Source organism: Camelus dromedarius, chromosome 26 (assembly GCF_036321535.1).
Source record: "Camelus dromedarius isolate mCamDro1 chromosome 26, mCamDro1.pat, whole genome shotgun sequence".
In the NCBI taxonomy this organism is placed as follows: domain Eukaryota; kingdom Metazoa; phylum Chordata; class Mammalia; order Artiodactyla; family Camelidae; genus Camelus; species Camelus dromedarius.
The window spans coordinates 7,892,155-7,913,765 of record NC_087461.1 but is presented as its reverse complement, the minus strand read 5'-3'; the positions used below and the strand labels follow the sequence as shown (position 1 = coordinate 7,913,765).

General features: G+C 42.6%; 1 protein-coding gene across 2 annotated transcripts in view; it reads left to right on the top strand.

The window, feature by feature from the left end:
• The window catches only part of CDC123 (cell division cycle 123), a 43,054-nt gene extending 28,546 nt beyond the window's left edge, over nucleotides 1-14,508 (top strand). Inside the window, exons 8-13 of one of the 2 annotated variants that reach the window (XM_010993299.3) lie at nucleotides 1,247-1,322; nucleotides 2,838-2,960; nucleotides 3,851-3,879; nucleotides 11,282-11,410; nucleotides 13,363-13,500; nucleotides 14,271-14,508. In XM_010993299.3, the coding sequence (XP_010991601.1) occupies nucleotides 1,247-1,322; nucleotides 2,838-2,960; nucleotides 3,851-3,879; nucleotides 11,282-11,410; nucleotides 13,363-13,500; nucleotides 14,271-14,297 (522 nt within the window). In that variant the 3' untranslated portion in view covers nucleotides 14,298-14,508. The remainder of the gene's footprint in view (nucleotides 1-1,246; nucleotides 1,323-2,837; nucleotides 2,961-3,850; nucleotides 3,880-11,281; nucleotides 11,411-13,362; nucleotides 13,501-14,270) is intronic. The other variant, XM_064479354.1, reaches the window with a different exon arrangement.
• The last annotated feature ends 7,103 nt before the right edge of the window (nucleotides 14,509-21,611 follow it).

Genomic DNA, 21,611 nt, shown 5'->3' with positions numbered 1-21,611 from the left:
AAAGAAAAGCAACTTCCTATCAAAAACTTAAAAATACAAGAAAGTATGAGGAATCTACCACCCGTATTAATTAGCATTTTGGCCTTCAACTTCCCTTGAGATGTTTGTGCGTGTTTGTGTGTATGTGTGTGTGTATACACACTCTCTTCATGAGATGCTTTGTATGCCACTTTTTTTCCTCCACTTCTGGCATAGTATGAGCATTTTCACAGTTCATTAGATATTTTTTATATCATGATTTTTAGTGACTGCTTAGAGATTTGCCATTTCATTTTTTATTTAACAGACATTTCCTCAGCACCTGCTAGGTGTTCCATACTTGTGCTGGGAACACAAAGTTAAAAAGACCCAGAAGAGAGACTTGTGTCAAATTATCATAGAACAACAGGGATGTATGGGCTTTCTCTCAAGTGTCATGTACGAGAAACTGTGGGAGGCACAGTAGGAAGGGACCGACTGGGCCCATTGGGGGATTCCAGGAATGGGGCCGAGAACAATTCACCATCTCCTAGGTCTTGAGGGGCAGAGAGCTGTGTGCCAGGATGAGGGAGGTTGGGGGCACTAGGCAGTGATTAGTGAATACTTCAGAAGGACAAGACTAGTTTTTTTCCAAAGAACATTTAAAAACAAACTCCGAAACATACATCTGTCATCCATACAATTTATAAATTGCAGCAATATGAGAATTTGCACAAATTAAATAATCAATCACAATAATAAGACCCATTTATGACTTGGGCCATTGGTAGAATTGTTTTACCTTAAAATAATGGGAAAATCATAGAAGAGTTACAGTGAGTCTTTGTGATAAGCCATAATAATTTTATCAGAGTAAATAGTACAGAATGATGCTTAAGGTAGATGACTTTGAAGTTATTTTATTTTGTGATATTCGTAAAGGAGTAAGGAACGTATGAATTACAGGGCAGCTTGCATCCCAACAATGATAAGATTTACCTTCGTCATTCTTTGAGTTGCATTATGTTAGAATTCCCCAAATGATAAATAAGTGACAAAAAGGCTCTTTGTCATCAAGAGTTTTAACACAAGTTCCCCTATTCTGTTAGGCTAGTAGATTGTAACCCGATTCCCTGCATCTCATGTCAGGAATGTTTCATGATGCCTTTTTTGAAAAAACCATTTGATAACAGCAGTTAAGACACAGTCTTGACATCAAATTGTCTACTAGACTAGTGAATGTCCTCTAATTACATAGTTGGATTACTTTTTTTCCCTTTGTCTGCAGCTTGTCCTTCGAAAATGGTGCGAATTAATTCCTGGGGCTGAGTTCAGATGTTTTGTCAAGGAAAATAAGCTTATTGGTGAGTTTTTTTGTTTTTTTTAATCTTTGTAAGTAATCGTTAAAAAAAGAAAAGCTTTTGATGGAAATAAATTACTTAGTAATTAAGACAGGGTAACAGTCAGTTTTTATCTCAGATGCTGCCTGTAAGCAGTTGGCACTGACTCTCTGGAATGCTCTGTTGACGATGATCATGAGGCCACATTCCCTTCCTACAGGAAATCATGTCTGTCTGGATTCCGGAGGCATAGGCGATGGTCTTCACCATCCCCAGTTTAGGATGCGTATAATACCACCTACCTTCTCTTTGGGGCTTTCCTAAGTATTACTAGCAACGCACTGCTTATTTCAAGCATCATAAAAAGCGCAGTTTTTGAACTTTATTTCTACCCAGAGAAAATACGTGAACAAGTATGTGCATTACTTTAAAAGCCGCCCATTTTCTTTCCTCTCAGGTTATTATTTTGTCTGCTATGATATTCCCAAGTTAAACATTGAAAATAACTTGCTCTTATTTTGTCTAAGCACATTTTCCGTGATCATCAACCAAGAAAGTGTGATTTGAACAGAATCATATCAACACTGTTTTGTTTATTTAATGTGATATTGACATGTATTAACTTACCTAAAATAAACTTGGGGTATTCGAATTTATCGTGTTACTAGATATTCCTGAGTGAAAAACTGCAATGTAAGTGCAACTAAAGAAGGGAGTCATGGCAGGGGGCAGTGTAGCTCAGTGGTAGAGCATGTGCTTAGCATGCACGAGGTCCTGGATTTAATCCCCAACACCTCCATTAAAAATAAATAAACCTAATTACCTCCCCCCTCCAAACAAACAAACTAACCCCTCAAAAAAGAAAGGAGTCCTACATATGATTAAGAAATTGGATGGAAGTCCTCCTTTTAGAGTAGAGAACTTTTTCCTAGACGTGGAGCAAACTGAAGGAGTTTTTACAGTACTCCCTTCTGTGTATTTGGAGTATCAGCAAGTCACTCTGAAGAAAGGAATGCTTACTTTTCCATGGCCTGAAACGTCAGGCTTGTGAGGGCGGGACAGCACGTATGAACAGGAAAAACAGGCTGCTTCCATGCAATGCATTAGGAACACAAAAGACATACAGTGACAGATATTTCACATTTTCTCAAAGAAAATGGAAAAGGATGCCAATTTTTAGAGAGTTCACTGGAAAAAATGAACTGACTGTGTGCAGGTTTAAAATTTCTTTCATTTTTTACCTAATAAACATTTTTATGACTTTGAATTCTTTCCGTTTTACTAAATAAAAGTAACTGCCATTTCTAAAGTAAGAATGCATGGCAAGATGGAACTTCAGGGTTCACCGGTCCATATGAACCTTTATAACTGGTAAGTTTTATATCTGTATAAAATGCTGAGTAATGTATAATGCAGGCCTCATCTGATTGGTCTTCTGGTCTACTTTAATGATTCTTTCAAAAAGAGGTTCAAATCACATTTTGATGTTTCAGAAAAGAATATTATATATTAACAGAATATAAAATATTTTCTTGTTAGGTATTTCTCAGAGGGACTACACACAATACTATGATCATATTTCTAAACAAAAGGAAGAGATTTGCAGAGGCATACAAGACTTTTTCAAGAAACACATACAGTATAAATTCTTAGATGAAGACTGTGAGTATTTTTTACTGACCCAGTGAAATGCATGTTACTGAACCTTATTTCACAGTGGTGTATATTTTAAAATTGGATTTGAAAAACTATTTTAAGCATTTTGCTATATTACAGTATTGCTGATGGATTGGCATGTTGATTTTACCTTTTTTAACCAGAGTCCCTTTTTAATACTGAGACAGTTCTCTCTCCTGTCTTTTGAGGTATTTTATTATACAGCTCAGAGAGTCTCTACAGAGAACCAGATGCTTCTGTTATTAGGACTAAAATTAGCTGGTTGACTTACCTACCTTTCTAGATTTTTTATTTGAATGACCAGATAGCACTAGTTACGAAGCAAATATTTGTGAGTTGTTAGTAAGAACTGAAGGTATATTGTGTATGAGACAGTTTTCATGCATTGTCAAATTATATCTTCTGTGGTTTACATTTTTCTACTTGCCAAGCCTGGGGTCTATGACAGATTTGACTTTTAAAAAAGATTAATCATGCCATAAGCACAGCTAGATTTTATGCTTTCCTACTACAGGTTTGGCTCATTTAATTCCCCATCAAATAGTAAGTTCCTGATGCACCTTTCACTAGTGTGGGTAACCTGTCTGTAATGGTGAACCGGTTGAGGCAATGTCGGTGTCTGGTTTGAATTTTTAAATATAAGGGATGATGGCTGAGGATGAGAAAAGAAAAGCAAAATTATGGAAGTGAAACATTGCAGGATGCCTCTTTATAGTTTGAAGTTTTGAGATGTAGAAGCATGAAGTCCTCAAGGTCAATAATCTAGTCTTCTATGTGAGTAGCTGATAATAAAATGTATTTTAATTTTCAAAAGGAGACTCAGTTCATGAAAATAGTAGTTCACTGTTAACTTTGAGTCTTTTTCTCCTTTGCAGTTGTATTCGATATATATAGAGACAGTAGGGTAAGTAAAAAATAATATTTGATATGCTTTAAACACATAGGCATTCTATATGTGAAGGGCTCACTGCTCAAAAAATATTTCCTGAAATCAACTAAGGTATTTGATATACACAGTGGACAAGAATCTCCCCTTAAAATATCCTTAACACTGGGAGACACGGTGTCTTCCATCATTACGAGTCGCAAGTTCAGGGATTATTAATGTAACAGACGGCTAAACGCCACCCTCTGCCCTCCTTTTCCTGCGGTCTGGGCCTGCTTAAAATAGTTCAGTTCACACTCTTCGGTGTGGCCAGGAGTTTGTCACTTGATGTTTAGATGGTTATTTTCAATCACCTGAAAGGTGATTGAGTCACTTGTACCTTTAGACTGAAGATGAGGATTTGAGTGATTTATGTTTATTCTGTAATCTTAAAGTGATGGAAACTTCTGTAATGAAACGAAAACAAAAACCTGACCTAATAAATCTTGCAGCAAAGATTTCACTATGAAGACATGCAAGAGAAATTTGGGTCACTGAGGGTCCTATGATGGTGCTCACTGACTTAGCTGTTCAGAGGACAGCAGGTGTGTTTTCTAAGTACGTGACCCGTATGTTTCCTAAACGTTACCCACAGTTTTCTCTTTCCTTCTCCACACCCATGTCGCCTCACTGTTGTGTTGCTTGTGATAGCTTTGAATCATTTTTTTGGACATAAGGATATGGCCTGTATGGTCATGTCCTGAAATAACTTAACTGTTTACTCTCCTCTGTGGAGCTGAAGACATCAGTTACTCTGTTTTCACCTCTCTGTCTTAAAGGGGGATGGCATCTCTTAAGTTAGAAAGGGAGCTATAAATTGAGCTGTGATAAAGAAGAGGGATGTTACCTAGCAGAATTTCAACTTAGTGGAAACAAACCTAGAGAAGGGATGGGGAGCCGTTGTGGTGGAATGGCTGGGACCTAAACTGTGGGATCTCAGGGCTCCATTCCAGCCTCTGCCTCTGACAGCCAGACACCGGCCACGTCCGGTCACTCACGCGCCCACCATTTATCGAGAGCCTGTGATAGGTTAGAGGCTGTGCTTCTAACAAGATGATGTCTCGACCTTCAAGGAGCTTACCTTGGAGACTTCCACCTGCCAGGGAACTGGCCTGGTCAAAAGCAGGAACAAATCAGTTAGTGAGGGAGTAGACCTAGCCCTTCACCCTGAGTGTGCAGCTCAGAAGAGCTCTATTCTTATTTAATTCAGGACCTCCCTTAGTCCACACAACCCTGTGAAGTATGTGTCATTTGTTCCCATGTTACAGATAACTAAACCTAAAGCAATTATATTTTTCAGTCATAATTTCTTCAAATACGTTTTCCATTCCCTTTTATCTTTCTTCTCCTTCTGGGACCCCTATTATGTGAATTGGCTCACTTGGTATTATCCCCTAGGTCTCATATGTTGCTTTCATTTTTTTTATTTGTCTTTCTGTCTGCTGTTCTGACCAGGTGATTTCCGTTATTCCATCTTCCAGATCACTTACTCGTTCTTCTGCATTATTTAGTTTGCTGTTTATTGCCTTTAGCTCAGCTTTCATCTCAGCAATTGAGTTTTCTGATTTTCATTGGCTCCTCTTCGTAGTTTCTAGTTCCTTGTCACAGTGATCTGCGTTTCTGTCGAGAGCCTTTTTTAGCTCCTTCAGTATTTTTATTACCTCCTTTCCGAACTTGGGATCTGGTAGACTGGAGAGGCCTGTTTCATTGTTTTTTTGAGGGATTTCTCTTGTTTTAATTAGGCATCTGCTTCTTCATTTTACTTATATTTCTCTGACTCTGAATTTAGGAGAAACAGTTGTCTGCTGCAGTCTTGAGGGCTGTTTTCCTGTGAGAGTGTCCCCGGGTAGCCTGCATGCATCTAATACTTTTGTGCGAGGGCTGTTTTTAGTGTGAGTGGCTGCCACGTCTTTCCTCCACGTGTGCTGGCTGTGACCCCCTTGACTGGGGGTGTGACTGGTGCCGTGGTGACCAGAGCCTGCACTGGGTGTTGAGGGGGGCCTCCTCTTTGCTCTCTGGTTGTCACAGCCCTGTTGGGGGCCGGGTCTGCTCCCCAGTTGCTGGAGGAGAAGCCCTCAGATCGGTTTCTGAGCTGCGGTGTGAGGTGGGCAGGACTGGAGCACTTCTGCTGGGAAAGGAGCTGCTAAGTCTTTCTCCTCAGGAGCTGTCCCCCGGGCAGTGCACTCCATGGTGTCACCTGTCACCTGTTGTGCGGGCTCCGAGAGTGCACTGTGGTTGGCGCTGCCCTCGCCCCGCCTCAGCTGTGGGAATGCAGGCAGTTAGGCCAGATGTCCCTCAGGTGCTGTGCTCACAAAGCCACCAACACGGATCTGCTGGTGCAGATCCGCCGAAGTCAGGTACCAGGATCTGCACATTGTCACGCATCTAGACCTGCTGTGGGAGCCAAGGGGCCAGCCCAGACCCCAGCCCTGCCTCCACGTGCACACGCCCATGGAGCCCTCAGCTTGAAGCAGTTCTGTCTTAACGCAGTTATATTTAATGGCATTTGCAGATTTGTAGCTTGCCCGGGTCTCTCCCTGTTTCCCTGGCACACGCCCAGGCAGGTCTGCTGTGATGTTCGGGAGGGCCAGCCAGTCAATGGAAATGTGTGGTTTGGTGAGAGTCATGTAGATGTCTTAAGTGAAGTTAGACGTGTCCGTAAGTAATCACTGCTGGGATCTTACAGAACTGAAAGCAGCCATGTGCTTTCAAAGTGGGAAACCTGCCAGTACAAACATCCTGACAGCTTCTGAGAAGAGATATGAGCCATGACGTCAGGCTCACTCGCATTCACTCAGTGCACGATGTCGGACACATAATTTTACAACCATTCTTGCGACAGAACTAACTCTTCTTTTATGGTGGTCTCTGACATGAAGTGTAACTGGAGTGTGTTTGGGCTTGGTGCACGTCGATGTGTCTGCTTTCTGCCGGTGCCTGGGCAAGGTGCCTCAGTATGGATGGGTTCTAACCCCAAGTATGTCGGAGCCGTGGCCACCCAGCCAGCAGGGCTGGGGTGAGGCCTTGGAATGTGTATTTTAAGAAGCTCCTTGAGCAATGATAACACATAACTGGAATTTAGAATAACGACCTTAGATACTTGAAAAATGATTCATTCGGGTCCCCTTATGGATTCTTTTTGGTGATAGTTACAGTTTTGTTACTAATTTCATTGCTTTTGGGGATGAATATGTCTGCCCTTGAGTCTTGGATATTGTTGAGAATGGATTTGCAACTTGGTCACTTTTTCATAACTCTCCTGTGTGTGACTGAAAAATGAAAGTACAGTTTCTAATGTGTGAAGTATTTTGTAGGTGTTTTGTTGGATTAAACATATTAATAATGTTAAAATCTTCTGTGTGTTACGAATGAAGTGATGTCTGAGGATACCTTCAAAACAGTACAGATTTGGGGGAACAGGTGGGCTATAGATGAAACAAAACCAGCCACAGATTCGACAAGAGAACTGTGGAAACTGATGGAAGGCACATGGGCTCCTTGTACTATTTTGTCTGCTTTTGTTTATATTTCAACTTTTCCATGTAAAAACTTTTTTTTTTTAACTTTAAAAAGCATGAAAAAAAATCTACATCTTTCCTAATTTTGTCTACTTAATTTATCAGTTACCGAACAGGGTATATTAAAACCTCCTGCTTTCTAGTTCTGTCTTTTTTTGTGTTACATACTTTGGGTTATGTTCTTCAACAAATACTAGTTCGTGATGGTTTTGTTTTCCCAGTGAATTCTCATCCTTAGGCAGTGACCCTCTCTGTCCCTAGTAACACACTGGTGCTTTTTGCATTAAAGTGTGTTCTGTCTGATTAATACTGTTGCTAGTTTTCTTTTGGTCTTAGAATGTATCTTTTTTCAGTCTTTTTATTTTTAGCTGTTAGGTTTTAGGTGTGCATTTGTGTCTTGTTAAGTAGTGTATTGCTGGGTTTTGTTTTTTCATTCAGTGACAGTTCCTGGTTTTAACGGGCAAGTGTAGTTTGTATTGATCATATTTGATATTTGAATGTTTTCCAGCGTATTTTCTTGACTGATTTGCTTTGCTTTCCTATGCTTTTTTTTAATCCTTTTATTTATATTACTGTTTTTTCTTTATTCTTTCCACCCTCTCCCCCAGTTATTTTGAAGTTTGGCTTTTTATTTCTGTTATTTTGGTAGTTATCATTAAATCTTAATATGGGTAATTAATAAGCTCTAAAGTTAATTTTACCTCCTGTCACCCTCATAATGCAAGGACCTTGGAACACTAGTTCCTGGCACCCATTTTGGTCTCATGTGATTTCTGAATTTTCGTTCAGCTTTGGATTTATCCCCCAAATTTCGCATTGCTGTCACTGTTCAGTTTCTTTGCTCACCAGCGCTTTTTGCTTTTCACTGCTTTTTGGATCCAGTTTCTTTCTGACAGCACGTCCTTGAGTAGTTAAGTCCCTCTGCTGTTGGCTGGGGAAGGTTTTGTTTCACTTTTGGGCGTGAATGACGATCTTAGCTGAGTACTGAATTGTCAGTTGACCAGTTCTGTTGCCTCAGCACCTGGAACACACTGTCCCATTGTGGTTGACTTTCCTCTCCTTTCCATTTTTCTCTTTTGTCTTTTTGCCATACTTTCAAAGTCTAAGAATTCATTTCTTTTGTCAGTTATGGAGAATCTCAGGTACTTTTTCAAATACCGTGTCTTCCCTCTCTGTCCTCCGGCCTCTGGGATCTGATGAGAGGTGTGCTGGCGCGTCTCCTCGCCACCTTTCCCCCACCCCGTTCCTCTCGGTGCTGTGCTGTGCGGTTCCTCAGGTGCTCCAGTTGACTGGTTCTCTTTCAGCCACGTCTCATTTGATTCTTTTAACCTATTTACTGTGTTTTAAGTCATACCAGCTAGACTTTTTCATTTCTGCAGATTTTGTTTGGTGACTTTTTCAATTCTGCCTATTCCTTTTTTCATAGTGTCTTGGTTTTAGGGCTTTGATTTCTTTCATATTTTCAGTCATTTAAAACTGCTGAATTTTTTTGGTCAGATTTTTTGAGATACAGTTTTCGTAAAGTTCACCATTTGTAGCATCTGTGAGTTTTGACAGACGCATCCAGCCGTGTGACCACGGCCGCAGCGAGGACGCACAGCTGCTCCAGCGCCGCCCCGGGCTTCTCGTGAGCCGCCCCAGCCCCTGGCGGGCACCGCTCCAGAACTCGCAGAGTTTTAAAAATTTTAATTGATAATACATTCACATAGTTCAAAAATCAAATCAGTGTGAAAATACACACAAAAGGTCCGCTCTCCCCCCGCCCCTCGGCACTGCTACAGGGTGCCGTTTGTTTCTGCTTTTTGTTTCTGCTGGATCCTTGCGGTATTTCTCGATGCAGAACCAAGCAGCATGCTCAGTTTTTTCCCATCTTTCTTACACAAGAGTTAGCATATGATATACACTTGGACCTTGCTTTTTGCACTTTTTTAAAACAATGTGTCTCGGAGAGCTTTCTAATTTCTTACATGGCGCTGTGTGTGTGTGTGTGTGTGTGTGTGTTCTGGTCTGGACTGAGCTCTTTAAAGGAGTAGATTCCGTGTTACTGATCTTTATACCTCAATGCCTGGCACCGTGTTTGGTGCACAGAGATTTGTTTGGGTGGATCAGGCGGGTGGTGAGTTGGTGGATATTGGGGAGGTCAGTGTGGCCACTTTGACCTGATGGGTCACCTACAGCAACTTCTCAGGATGCCCTGTTTCCAAGGTATGACATGAAAAACGTGTTATAGGTATAAAATCCTCATCTTGATAGTTTTAGGCCTGATTACAGCTGGTTTATTTTTCTTTAGATTAGAGGATGGCTTCTGACTCACAGAACAGATTCTGCCAGCCATCAGTCCTAACAGCAGTGCTCTTATTTGTTTTTTTCACACTGTGGCAGAGTTTTAGTTTATGGAGTCAATATCCTGATACAGATGCAGCGAGTTTTTTTTCTTTAAAAAAAAAAAGAAAAAATATAATGAGATGGTTTTACTAGTTATAAAAACTCAAGTAGAACGGGTTTGAAGGTTAGAAATTACCCATTTTGTTAAAATAACATGCAGTATACCAAAGACATCAGAGTCATCGCCCAAAAAGCAAAGCTGACATCGTACGAAGGGGTTGATGGATGGCTGACATTACTTCACACATTGAGAGAACGTCTGAGTGGGCACCAGATTGAGGTGAGGATGCAACTCAAGTGGCAAGAAGGAGCTGCAGGATTTCTCCTGGGGATCCTAAAAACTAGGACACTTGGCCAAACAGCATATGGTACAAACTTCCTGTGACGGTTCTCTGCCGCTCACGAGAGGTTTCTAGTTTGGAGCTAGTGCTAATAGATGTGTCATCTGTCTTAAGTTTTTCCTTGAACCCAGATGAGAAATAGTCCTAGGTGTTAGTGGTGCGGGCTCAGCAGTCTAGTTCCTTAGGTATTTGTAATTTTACACACACGTGTCTGATCAAGACAAGATTGCTACATATTTGCAGGAAAAAAAACTACCAACAACAAAACAGTCCAATTATACGAATTTCTCAATGAGAAAGATCAAGAGGTGTAAAGCAGAAGTTTCCAGGAAACGTTTATCTACTAAATGGCACGTGCATCTCTGTGATCAGATGTGTTGGCTCTGATTTCCCAGCAGGATTTTGCAGATTCCCCAGCTCATTTATGGCTGTGCTCTCCCACTTTATACTAAGATGCCACTGTCTCTGACTAACCTGGTCTGACCAGATCAGAGCTATTTTTTCCCTGAACCTGGTCCTATCACGCTGTCCATCACTTCTCTCTCAGTTGGAGAAGACTGTTTCTTTCAAAGGTTGATATGTTGTTTTAATTTCATCTCCCTTTCCTGTGTCATCAAGTTCTATCACGCAGAGAAAATAGTTATTACATTGAAATTAAAGACAACTGAGCTTTTTCTTACGTCTTTTGTATGTTTTAACAAAAAACAAAAAACAGCCCTTTCCAGCAGCCTCTCGGGGTTCAGGAACGGTGCTGAGAGCTGCTTCCTTGGGAAGGGTAACTGAAGACACCCTCAAGCGTCCCAGCTACCCTGCTTTGGGGGAAACACTTTGTGAGGGTGTCCTTTTACCTGCTTGGGTTTTTGATGTGACTTCCCCCCGTGTCCTGGGGCAGGAGTTGGAAGATATGTCTCCGTCAGGGACCTCTCTTCTAGGTCTCTCCTCTGCCTTCCCTTTGGGTCTGTGCCTCCTGGACTTAGACAGGTGGCCCTTTCTCAGGTGGTACTTGGAGGAACTGCCATTTGAAATAAACGATAAGGTTTTTAAGATTATATTTTGGATAAAATTATACGACCTTTCTGATAAGACAGAAGACTTGGTTTCATCTTATGCTCATGAGACTTTCTGTCTGTGCTGCAGGGCAAGGTGTGGCTGATTGATTTTAATCCATTTGGTGAAGTGACAGATTCGCTTCTGTTTACATGGGATGAGCTGATATCTGGAAGAAACCTAAAGGGAGATTTTACTGAAGGAGAAGCTCTGGAGCAGGTGAGATGATGAAGAGGGTCCACAGCCAACCTCTCAGGCCACTGAGCAACTGCTCGCTTGTCCTTTGGGCAGGAACACAGATTCACTCAGAGACACCGGCCCCCAGCGGTGATGGGAGAAGGGTGTGCTTTGTGACTTATTCACTTAAGTTGGTCTGAAGAAATGAGATCACCTGATAGATTTTTTTCTTGTTGTTTTTCTTTTTCTTGGCTCCTCTGTCCTGCCCACCTGGGAGAACCCTGACCCTGGTCTGTTTACTCTGGCCAGCCCCAGGCTGATAGAAGGGTGTCGCTCTGACACACAGATGGGAGCTCTTCCCCGTCCCAACCCCCGACTTCCCACGGGCTGTCACTACCGCCTGCGTGTCCCTCACCAGCATCCTCTCCCCTCATCCACCATGGCCCTTCCACCGCCTCCACGCCCCTCAGAACTTCCGTCCCGTCCCTCCTGTCTTCCTCCCCAGCACAGGGTTTCGCTTCTTTCCTCCTAGGAGGAGAGAATCCATTGGTGAGAACTCACTCCATCTGATTGTCATCAGACCCACAGACTTGGCCGCGTCCCTCCTCCTCTGCCTCATCTCTCAGGAGACCTGGTGGTTCCATCTGTCCTCTTTCCTTTTCCCAGTCTCTTCCCTCCCGCCGGCTCCTCTCTCTCAGCAGTAACTGTGTTCTGACATCTCCCGTCTCAGAGAGCAGACCTCCTCCAGCCTCTGCCTGCACCCAGCCACTCTCTGCTTTCTCCCCATCTCCACAGCCACACCGTCTTATAGCAACAACTTTGTCTTGCTTTTTTTCTGCCTATAAAAGCAGTGCATGCTCATTTTTAAATTAAATTTGAAAGTCACTCATCATCTTACCACCTTAAGACCCAGTGTTTGTATTTTGTCTGTAACATGCCTATTCAAATGAGGGCACTATGTGTGCAATCCTATCTGCTCAGTGCTTCATTTCCTGCTGTCTTGTGTTTTCTGCCTTTTACAGAATAGTTTTATCTTCACCTGACTACCTGTCTAAAAAGGAACCTACATGGTTCTTTTCTCATCGTAGCGCCCTGTTGTTTAGTTTTTATAACCCGTTTTACTATCTGGATCAGTCTTGTGAGTTTATTTATTTGCTTGCTCGCTGGCTTTCTGCCATTCTTTCTGACCAGCTTTTCTCCCATCCTGAGAACAAGGTCCAGCACACAGTAGGTGTTTGATGAGTACTTGTCAGATGGCTGGTCTGTCCCAAGAGACAGCCTGCTTTCTAGGGCTCTGTGGTCCTGTTCCGTGCCAGCTCCCGGCCCGCCTCCATCTGCTGGACTCCAGCCGTCCCTCCCCTAGACAGCTGCCGCCCGGGAAGCCCACACCCAAGGCCTCTGCTCGGAAATTCTTTACGGCACCGGGCACCGTGTAAATAGCCTGTGCAAGACTCTAGGCAAGTATGTTAAAGAATGTGAAGGCCCGTTAAATAGGACCCCTGCATTTGCAGGCATAAAAGTCTGACAGAGAGCCGCAAAGAAGTAAGTTAAATGACATGAGAAAAGAACAGAAGGGTTAGGAGTTCGGAGCCCTGGTTTGCCCCACAGTTATTCTCTCAGGCAGCCCTTCCCAACCGTGTGCCTGCAGAAAACAGTCATGGTGGTAAAGCCTGCTGGCCCGTCTGGGATTGCTCCGCGCCAGAGATGAGTAGCCTCAGCCTGTGAGAGACCCCCCCATCCGCACCGCAGCCCTCAGGGGTCCACCTGGCTCCCCTAGACTCTGTCTTCACATATGTTGTATTCTTACATTCTTGTGAGTCTGTGGAGTGTTTTTTAAAAATCTTGGTGCTTGCTTTTGCTTCAGAATTGTGTTTCCTTCCCTGCCTAGTACAAAAGCGGACACAGAGTGGAGTGCTAGGCTAGGCTCTTTTTCAGTCTGGAGAATAGACTTGAAAAGGAGCATTCTCACTGACTCCCCTCTTCCCTTTGTGAAGGACTCCCCAGCCTTCCGTTGCACCAACAGCGAAGTCACAGTGCAGCCGAGTCCCTACCTGAGCTATCGGCTGCCCAAGGACTTCGTGGACCTCTCGACCGGCGAAGACGCTCACAAACTCATAGATTTCCTGAAACTGGTAAAGTTCACGTATGCTTAGTGTGCTGGTTCGTCTCTGCTTTCAAATAGACTTTTTGCTGTTTCATTTCAGCCCTATACCACGTAGACTTTTATTTGATTGGGGACTAAAGGGACGGAATTACTGAGTCAGGTCATTTTTAATGAAAAATGCAAAGTTAGCTGAAGGAATCATTTATTGATTGACAGAAAACCTTTTTATGGTGTGATGCTTTTGAATAATTTTCATAATACTTCTAATTTTGAATAAAGTGTATACAGTTGACCCTTAAATAAGCAGAGGAAAATCAGCATATAACTTAGAGCCAGCCCTCCACACACCCACGGAGTCAACCAGTGGGGTCTTGTAGTAACTGTAGAATTTACTCTGGGAAAAAAACCCGCACGTAAGTGGACCCGTGTGGTTCAGACCCGTGTTGTTCAAGGGTCAGCTGTGTACACTGTTACAGGGCTGAGAGAGCAGGGCTCCCCTGGGCTCCTCCAGGGGGAACGCGAGCATCTATGTCTGCGTGGGTCTCTGTGTGGGAATATTTGTACACAAAGAAGAAAGAGAAGGAAACGTTCACACAGTGAGGGTAACATGCCCAGGAGCCAGAGTGATAAACCAGCCTAGGGAGCTACGGAAGGCATGCTTCTCCATGCTGGTTTTCAACCACATCTTTTGCCAAGGCCTCCGGAAGGTCATAACTCGCCGACAGAAAAAGGGATCTCGGTCGAACAGATGTCCAGCGAGAAGGTGCTGTTTTAATGTCTCGTGGTTTCCTTTGACAGAAGAGAAATCAGCAAGAGGATGCCTGATGACGTGCCAGAGCTGAAGGCCAAGTCACAGCGGAAGCAGCGCTGCTGCTGGGGGCCGGACGCCGTTCACAGCCTCCTATTAACCCGGGGCGGGGGGGCTGGGGGGCAGGATGGAAATCAGCAGCTTTTTATATTCATGTATAAAGCTGAGGGGAAATGGAGGGGCTTTGCTACGTGTAGAAATCACATAATAAAATAGATCTTAAACACAGGAGACCGACCTCTTCTGATGATGAAGTACGTTCTGTGAAATGCCTTCTTCTTTTCTGTTTCGATTCATCTCTGTTTCTTGTGCTGTCGTTGTTTTGTTTTTTATACCTGTCAGGTAGCTGGGCAAGTTCATATGTGTTATACAGAAACGGGTTCTTTCTTAATATTATTTTTCCATTGGAAAAATAGAACCTTATATCCCTAGAGAAAATATTTTTTCCTACTTTGAGGATTTTCTTGTAATTTTTCTGTCAATTTAGCTTCGGTTTGGGTGTAGTTAAAATAATACAGACTTCTCAGACTATCCACCATGAAAATTTCAGTACCTTAACTAACCACCTTCATATATACTAGTGAAACCGTCACAGAGTTAATTATAATTCGGCCTTTTTAACAGTTATTGGAATTTTGGGGAGGTAGGTTGAATTTTTTAGGCTACCATCTTAGCAATTATTCTTCAGGGTCCTACTTGATGACGATACATCCGTGATACCTGACTTACTCAGCACCTCCAACATGCCACGACCCTCTGCTAAGTGTTCTTTATGGGTTATTTTACTTCACGGAACAAGCAGTTTGAAGGAAGCAGACGTTAGTTTCCCACAGTATCTGTCTCATGTGGTTTCAAAGGATATTTTACTAATCAGAGGTACGTTTCTCAGCATCATCAGAGAACGCGTGAGGCTCCCACAGATACAGAGGGGAGTAGCACAGTGTCTCCCCTCCCATGTAGTTAGGGAAGATCCTGTCTGGTGGTGTGGCAGCGAAAATAATCAGTAAACCATCTATAACAGAAATAGAACAGAGTTTTATTTGAGCCAAACTGAGAACTACAGCCCAGAAGACAGCCTCTCAGATAACTGAGGAATTGCTCTGGAGAAGCATGGTTTTCAGCAGTTTTATGTCTTGTCAGAACAGCCTACTAACCAAGTCAGGGATACCTTCTGTCAAAGTTTCAAAAAGACCCAAATCAGCACATACACAGCGAGGCAGTGTGGCCTTGGCACCCGGGAAGGGAGTCTTATTGTTGAAGGAGGACCAGCGTTGGCGTCCCAGGGAGGGAGGCATTTAATCTTTATTTTTGACATGGACATTTACTTCTGGTCAGCGTGCCTTTTCTTTAATAATTAAAGCAGATGTACCATGTATGTTTGATGGGCCACAAACAAGACAGGTTTAGTTAGCATCAAATTCAACTCATGTATAAGCTAGAATGACTTCCCTGTCCCTCAGTGCGTGAAAATGTTTTTCATCAGATGAGATACCATTTCTTTTTAGGTTATCTCAAACTCTGGCTTTCTGTGTGGTTTCTCAATTACAATCACATGATACTAGTGTTTTAAATACAAAATACGGAGATCGTGTATATCAAATGTCATTTCTGACGCCAGCTGTTTTTGGTATAAGTGCTTCAAAAATACTTTGGTTTTTTAAACTGCGCATGGGTCTCTGTTAACTCATAATGGAGGGATTATCTCGAGGTGATTGAAGCTCAGCTCTGGAAGCTGGCTGTGCCAAGATGGCACTCTACCATTCAAAAAAGGGAACTGTATTTGATAACCAACTGAAGAAATTCGGACTAGGTATAATAAAAAGGCTCAAGCAAAATTGAGTGAGCAGTCGATAAACAATACAATTCTCAGTGTAAAACTCAATTTTTGCATTAATTTTCCTGAGTATATATGATTGAGTTCATCTCTCACTTTGCTCTTAAAAATGTGATTTTGGTACGTTGTTTCCTTGGGGTATTTAATTTTAGTGGATCATCCTGATAACATTAAATACAGGATAATAGGTTGGAAATAGTCTAAATTCAGATGTCGTTCATGCTGGCCCAAAGACTGGTTTTGAATTAGCCTTTTCTTATGTTGGCATTAGCTGTTCTTTGAGGTCCCTCAGGCTTGTGCTTGAATTTAGAGAGTGAGGACAGGCGAGGTTCCTCGGCCTGGTCCTGAAGCCCCACCTCCTGAAGACACGGCATGACCGCTGTTGATTTTCATGAGTCGGGGTAAGCCGTTTACTTACTTTGTCCTGCAGGCCGTGGAAACTGTCAGCCAAAGAATTGGTCAAGTTAACAAACAAATAGGGTTTAGAAGAATTTCTATGAAATCATGGATGACCTTTTTTAAAAAATTAGAGCTAATTCTCTACCTGTTTCCAAAAATGACTTGAGGTGACTTACAAGGCATGTTTGATGACAATTAAAAAGACACATAGAAAATAACAAACCACAGGGGATGAGAAATAAGCAGTACCAAAACTCCTGGCAAAGTATCACAAGGAATTTAGCTGTGAATTTCTCAGAACTCAAGATATTTTTTTTTTAAAGGGTGAAGTGATAAACTCTAGCGAGGATTCTTAGGTCTTGGTGTAAAATTAAAATCACTGAGAGACTGACTTTCCCCTTGCCTTCCCTTCCCTTCTCTTCCCCTCCCCGCCGCCTTCCTTCATTGAAGTTCAGTCAGTTACAATGTGTCGATTTCTGGGGTACAACACAATGTCCCAGTCATGCATATACACACATATATTCATTTTCATATTTTTCCATTGTAGATTATCAAAAGATACTGAACATTGTTCCCTGTGCTACACAAAAGAATTTTTTTAAAATCTATTTTTACATACAGTGGCTAACATCTGTAAATCTCAGACTCATCTGGCTACTAAAAACCATTGATGCGGGGGAGGGTATAGCTCAAGTGATAGAGGGCATACTTAGCATACACAAGGTGCTGGGTTCAATCCCCTGGTACTGGCTCCAAAAATAAATGAATAAACCTAATTGCCTCCCCTCTCAAAAAAAAAAAGCTAAAAAAAAAAATTTATTTAAAAAACCCCATCAATGCCTGAGTCCCATTCCCCAGGATTCTGACTTAATTGGTACAAGGTAAAGCCTGAGCCCAAAGAGGTTTTAAAACCTGCCCCAGGTGATTCTAGTGTGCAATCTAGGTGGCAAACTACTGAACACAATTTTTATTATCAAACGAAAGCACTCATACTGCTTTCTCGGAGACACGTTATCTTTGGGGATTTATATTGTGAAATTTGTATAATGGAGACTGTCTTCATACTTAGCAATTGTTTAGCAAATGCAACGATATTCTTTGTATTTCTATTTGTCATACTGACCTTTGACAAAAAAAAAATCAAAGACATACCAAAATAAAATTTTGAAGAGATTTTTATGGGAGGCTTAAGTAGATAAGTTTCTGATGATATAACTTGACAGAGAAACTGGAGTTTGTATTTCTTAGAAAATGTGAATGGACACATCTGTCTTTGCAAATCTACTTCAGATATCAACCATCTTGGGAAAGTTCGTGATAAGGACTGGTAACAAAAAGTTGAACTCTCCAGTGAGAAGCTGTGATAAAAATACTCTTGTCGAATGAAGGGACAGGATTAAGCTTCATGTATCAGAGTTGATATTATTCATTTGCAAAAACCTACATGTCTACTGTTTTACACCATTTACAGTGGAGATTTGATGTCTCAAGGGAGCATTCTTGACCACTTTGATTTTTAAAATTTTTTTTAAATTGAAGTATAGTTGATTTACAATGCTGTGTTGGTTTCTGGTGTACAGCAGAGTGATTCAGTTATATATATGTATATATATATTTATATATTCTTCATTATAGGTTATTACAAGCTATTGAATATAGTTTCCTGTGCTCTACAGTAGGACCCTGCTGTTCATCTATTTCTGCTAATCTCAAACTCCTAATTTATCCCTCCCTCTCCTTTCCCCTTTGGTAACCATAAGTCTGTTTTCTGATTTTCAAAATGTTTTGATATAGATTCTACAAAAATACAAGCAGCACAGGGTTTATTATGAGATCAGCTTAGTCCTTAGATAATTGCGTTTAAAAGCAAAGGCTGATGATACGTCAGCTCACGCAAGGGGGAAAATGACCCAGCAATGTTCCAGCACTTACAACAGTGGTTTCCACACAGCACTTACTGTGTGCCTAGCCCTGTTCTAATCACACTTTCTCTCTGTCAACTAATTTAACCTTCATGGTAACGTGTAAGGGAAACACTTTATCATACTATTTTAAAGACAAGAACACTGAGGCACAAAGAGGTTAAGGCTGGCTCGAGGGCACCGTATTAGTAAGTGGAAAGTTAACAGTCCTTGAATGCAGACATTATGGCTTCTAAGCCTTTGAGCCAATTTCCTACATCACACACCCAGGAGAGTGGAAGCCATTGTAGGTGACTATGAGGATAGTCATAAAACATTTGCCGACCTTGGAGAAGCACATTCCAGTGAAGAAATAGATGTGCACATACAACTAAACTTGGGAGAAAGGGAAGGCTTGTGTGGATTGCAGAGGGAGGTCACCAACCCGGCTGTGTGACCCAGAGTCCAGACATTTCTGTAGCTCTGTTCCTGAAGGTGCAAGCTTCCTTCTCTTATAATTTCCCTTCAGTTTGAAGAACTTCCTTCAGCAGTGCTTTTAGGTTTTCTTCATCTTAGAATGCCTTTATTATTTTTAAAATTTATTATCTTTTTTTTTTAAACGGAGGTACTAAGGATCGAACCTAGGACTCATGCATGCTAAGCATGCACTCTACCCCTGAGCTATACCCTCCCCTCCTTAAGAATGTCTTCATTTTGGCTTCATTCCTGAGGAATATTTCCAATCGTTGTTCTGTGATAAGTAAGGTGTTTTTCACTAGCTGCTTTTGAAATTTTTTTTCTTCCTTTTCTTTTTTTTTTTTTTTTTTTTTCAGTTTCAACAGTAAGTTTCAGTGTCTGTGCTTGGTTTTCTTTGAATTTATTCTGTTTGGGGTTTACTGAGCTTCTTGAATCTGCAAGTTTATACCTTTCACCAAATCTGGGAAATTTGGGGGTCATTTTTTTTTCAAAGATATTTCTGTATCAACCTCCCCTCTTCCTCTGGGACTCCTATGACACGATGTCAAGCCTTCGGTTATTATTCTATGGCTTGTGGGGTTCTCCTTCAGATCAGATATTTTTATCCTGAAGTTCGTTGACTCTTTACTCTCCACAATCTTTCCTGAACATTATTTGTTCATATCTATGGACATTTGCATGGGAAGCATCTGTAGACACACTACTTTTATTACCTGTGCTCTCTGTATTCCTTGATGTGTGTTTCCATCAGGGAGGAGTTGGAGGGTTGGGTGGAGGAAGTGGGGAAGCCACAGAGAAACACCTTCTGAAAGGATGCTCAGACTCAGTGGCCTTGACCTTAACAGACCACAGAAGGCCAGCCTTCCAACCCAAGAGTCTTCCCTGCCACCAGACCAGCAGGAAATGTGTTATACACGGTGGGCTGTGACAGCAGAAAAAGGAATAACTGTCAGCTCAAGGAAATTCACTTCCTGGAGGAACATTTGCATTCCTATTTTCTTCCCTTTCTCTTTCCCCAGAGTCTGTTACTGAAGATGGCCCCACGATAATGGATGTTCTCTCTGGGGAATGGAGGTGGGAGAGCAGGGAGACCAGGCCTGTATTTTTCCTCTTATGGGGTGTCCTGTTCTAGCTGCTACTCCATCTAAAACTGAGTTTGTGACTTAATCCTTGACCCGATGATGACGGTGGCTGCAGGGCCCTGCCTGAGTTAAAGGAGGGGCATCGGAGGTGGGGGCAGCTGGAAGGGGTCCCCTCAGGGATGCAAGGGTGTCTTCAGGGGTGCGAGGGTGCCCTCCCACCATAAGTTCCGTGCCTGCCGGTCCTCCCCGATGCATCCTGCCTTCTCCCCTTCCTCCCACACACTGTCTGCCCCTCTCCCTGAATGACTTCCTAAGTGCCACTTCCAGCTCCTCTCTGGGGCCTTGCAGCTTTTTCCACTGCTTCTCCCAGTTCTTGTTTTCCCTTCTCCAGCTTCCCTCGTGCTGCCTAATGATGCCCTCAGTGTTTCTCTTTGCGTCTGTGTCTGTGTCTTCCCGGGCCTCTCCCCTTCCTTCCAGGTTAGTGCATCACAAACAGGTCCAGGAGTATTTTGGTAACAGAACAAGAAGGAAATGGACCCCTGCCATCCACTCTTGTCACTATCGTCCCCCCCCCCCCGAGCCACTTGAGCTGATTTTCTTTTCCTTCTAACGTGTTATGTTGGCTGCTAAGACCAACAAAAATGAACATTTCTTGTTTCAGACCCTTAGTCTCTCCTGTCCATGAGCAAGCAGTGAAATGTGGGAGGGAGGGCAGGCGGGAGCTACAGAATCCTCAGATTCGTCCATGTCCCTGACCTCTCAGTACAACTTTCTCCTTTGTTCCGCTTTAAGGCAGCAAAATGACTCTTGCTCCCGGGCTCTCTGTGGCTTCCTTTGATGGTCCTCCCTTCCTGGAATCTGAGGGCCAACTTCCAACGTCTTTCTTTTGATCTCTCCTTTTACCCCACCACATCCTCCTGCCAGCTCTCACCTGAGAGACGGCCTTGTGTGCGGTTTTCTCTGTCCCGCCTTTCAAGCTATGCCCAGCACCTGGCTTCCAGAGAGCCGAACTTAGATGCCCTCCCAACCCCCAACATCATTTTCGGGCACCCCACCCCCCAATTTCCTGAAAGCTAATAGTGATCATTCTCACCCATCACTGCATCTTTCTTCCAGCAGAGTGACTTTCCACCCCAACAATCCATGTTTACCAATTCACGTGGCCTCCGTCAGCCAGGCTGGCTGTGCAGATTTAGCCACAGTGGGAATACACGTGATCATGCCTGGACCACACCAATGGGCATTCAGCAAATGTTTGTTTAATTTTAATCTGAATAGAAGAACTCAGAGTTTGGGCAAGAGAGAATTCTGATTAAAAAAAAATTTTTAATGCCGTCAGCCTTGTGTTTATTTCATGGCCAGTATATTTCAGGCATGGGGCCTTCTGATATTCAGCCAGTCTAGCGCATTCATTGAGCGCCTTCTGTGAACTTGGCATTGTGGTATCTCCATGAAATAAGTGCAGGACTTAAGAAGCTTTTAGGGGTGGGGGTGTCTTACAGGCTGGTGGATTTGGGGGTGTGTTTACTGTCAGGCTGGGCTGGCAACACAAAGAATTTTGATTGTGGCCTGGAGTTTTTGTGGCCCAACTTGACAGGCTGGCCATCTTGCTCAGGTGTCTTGCATGACTGCCCAGCC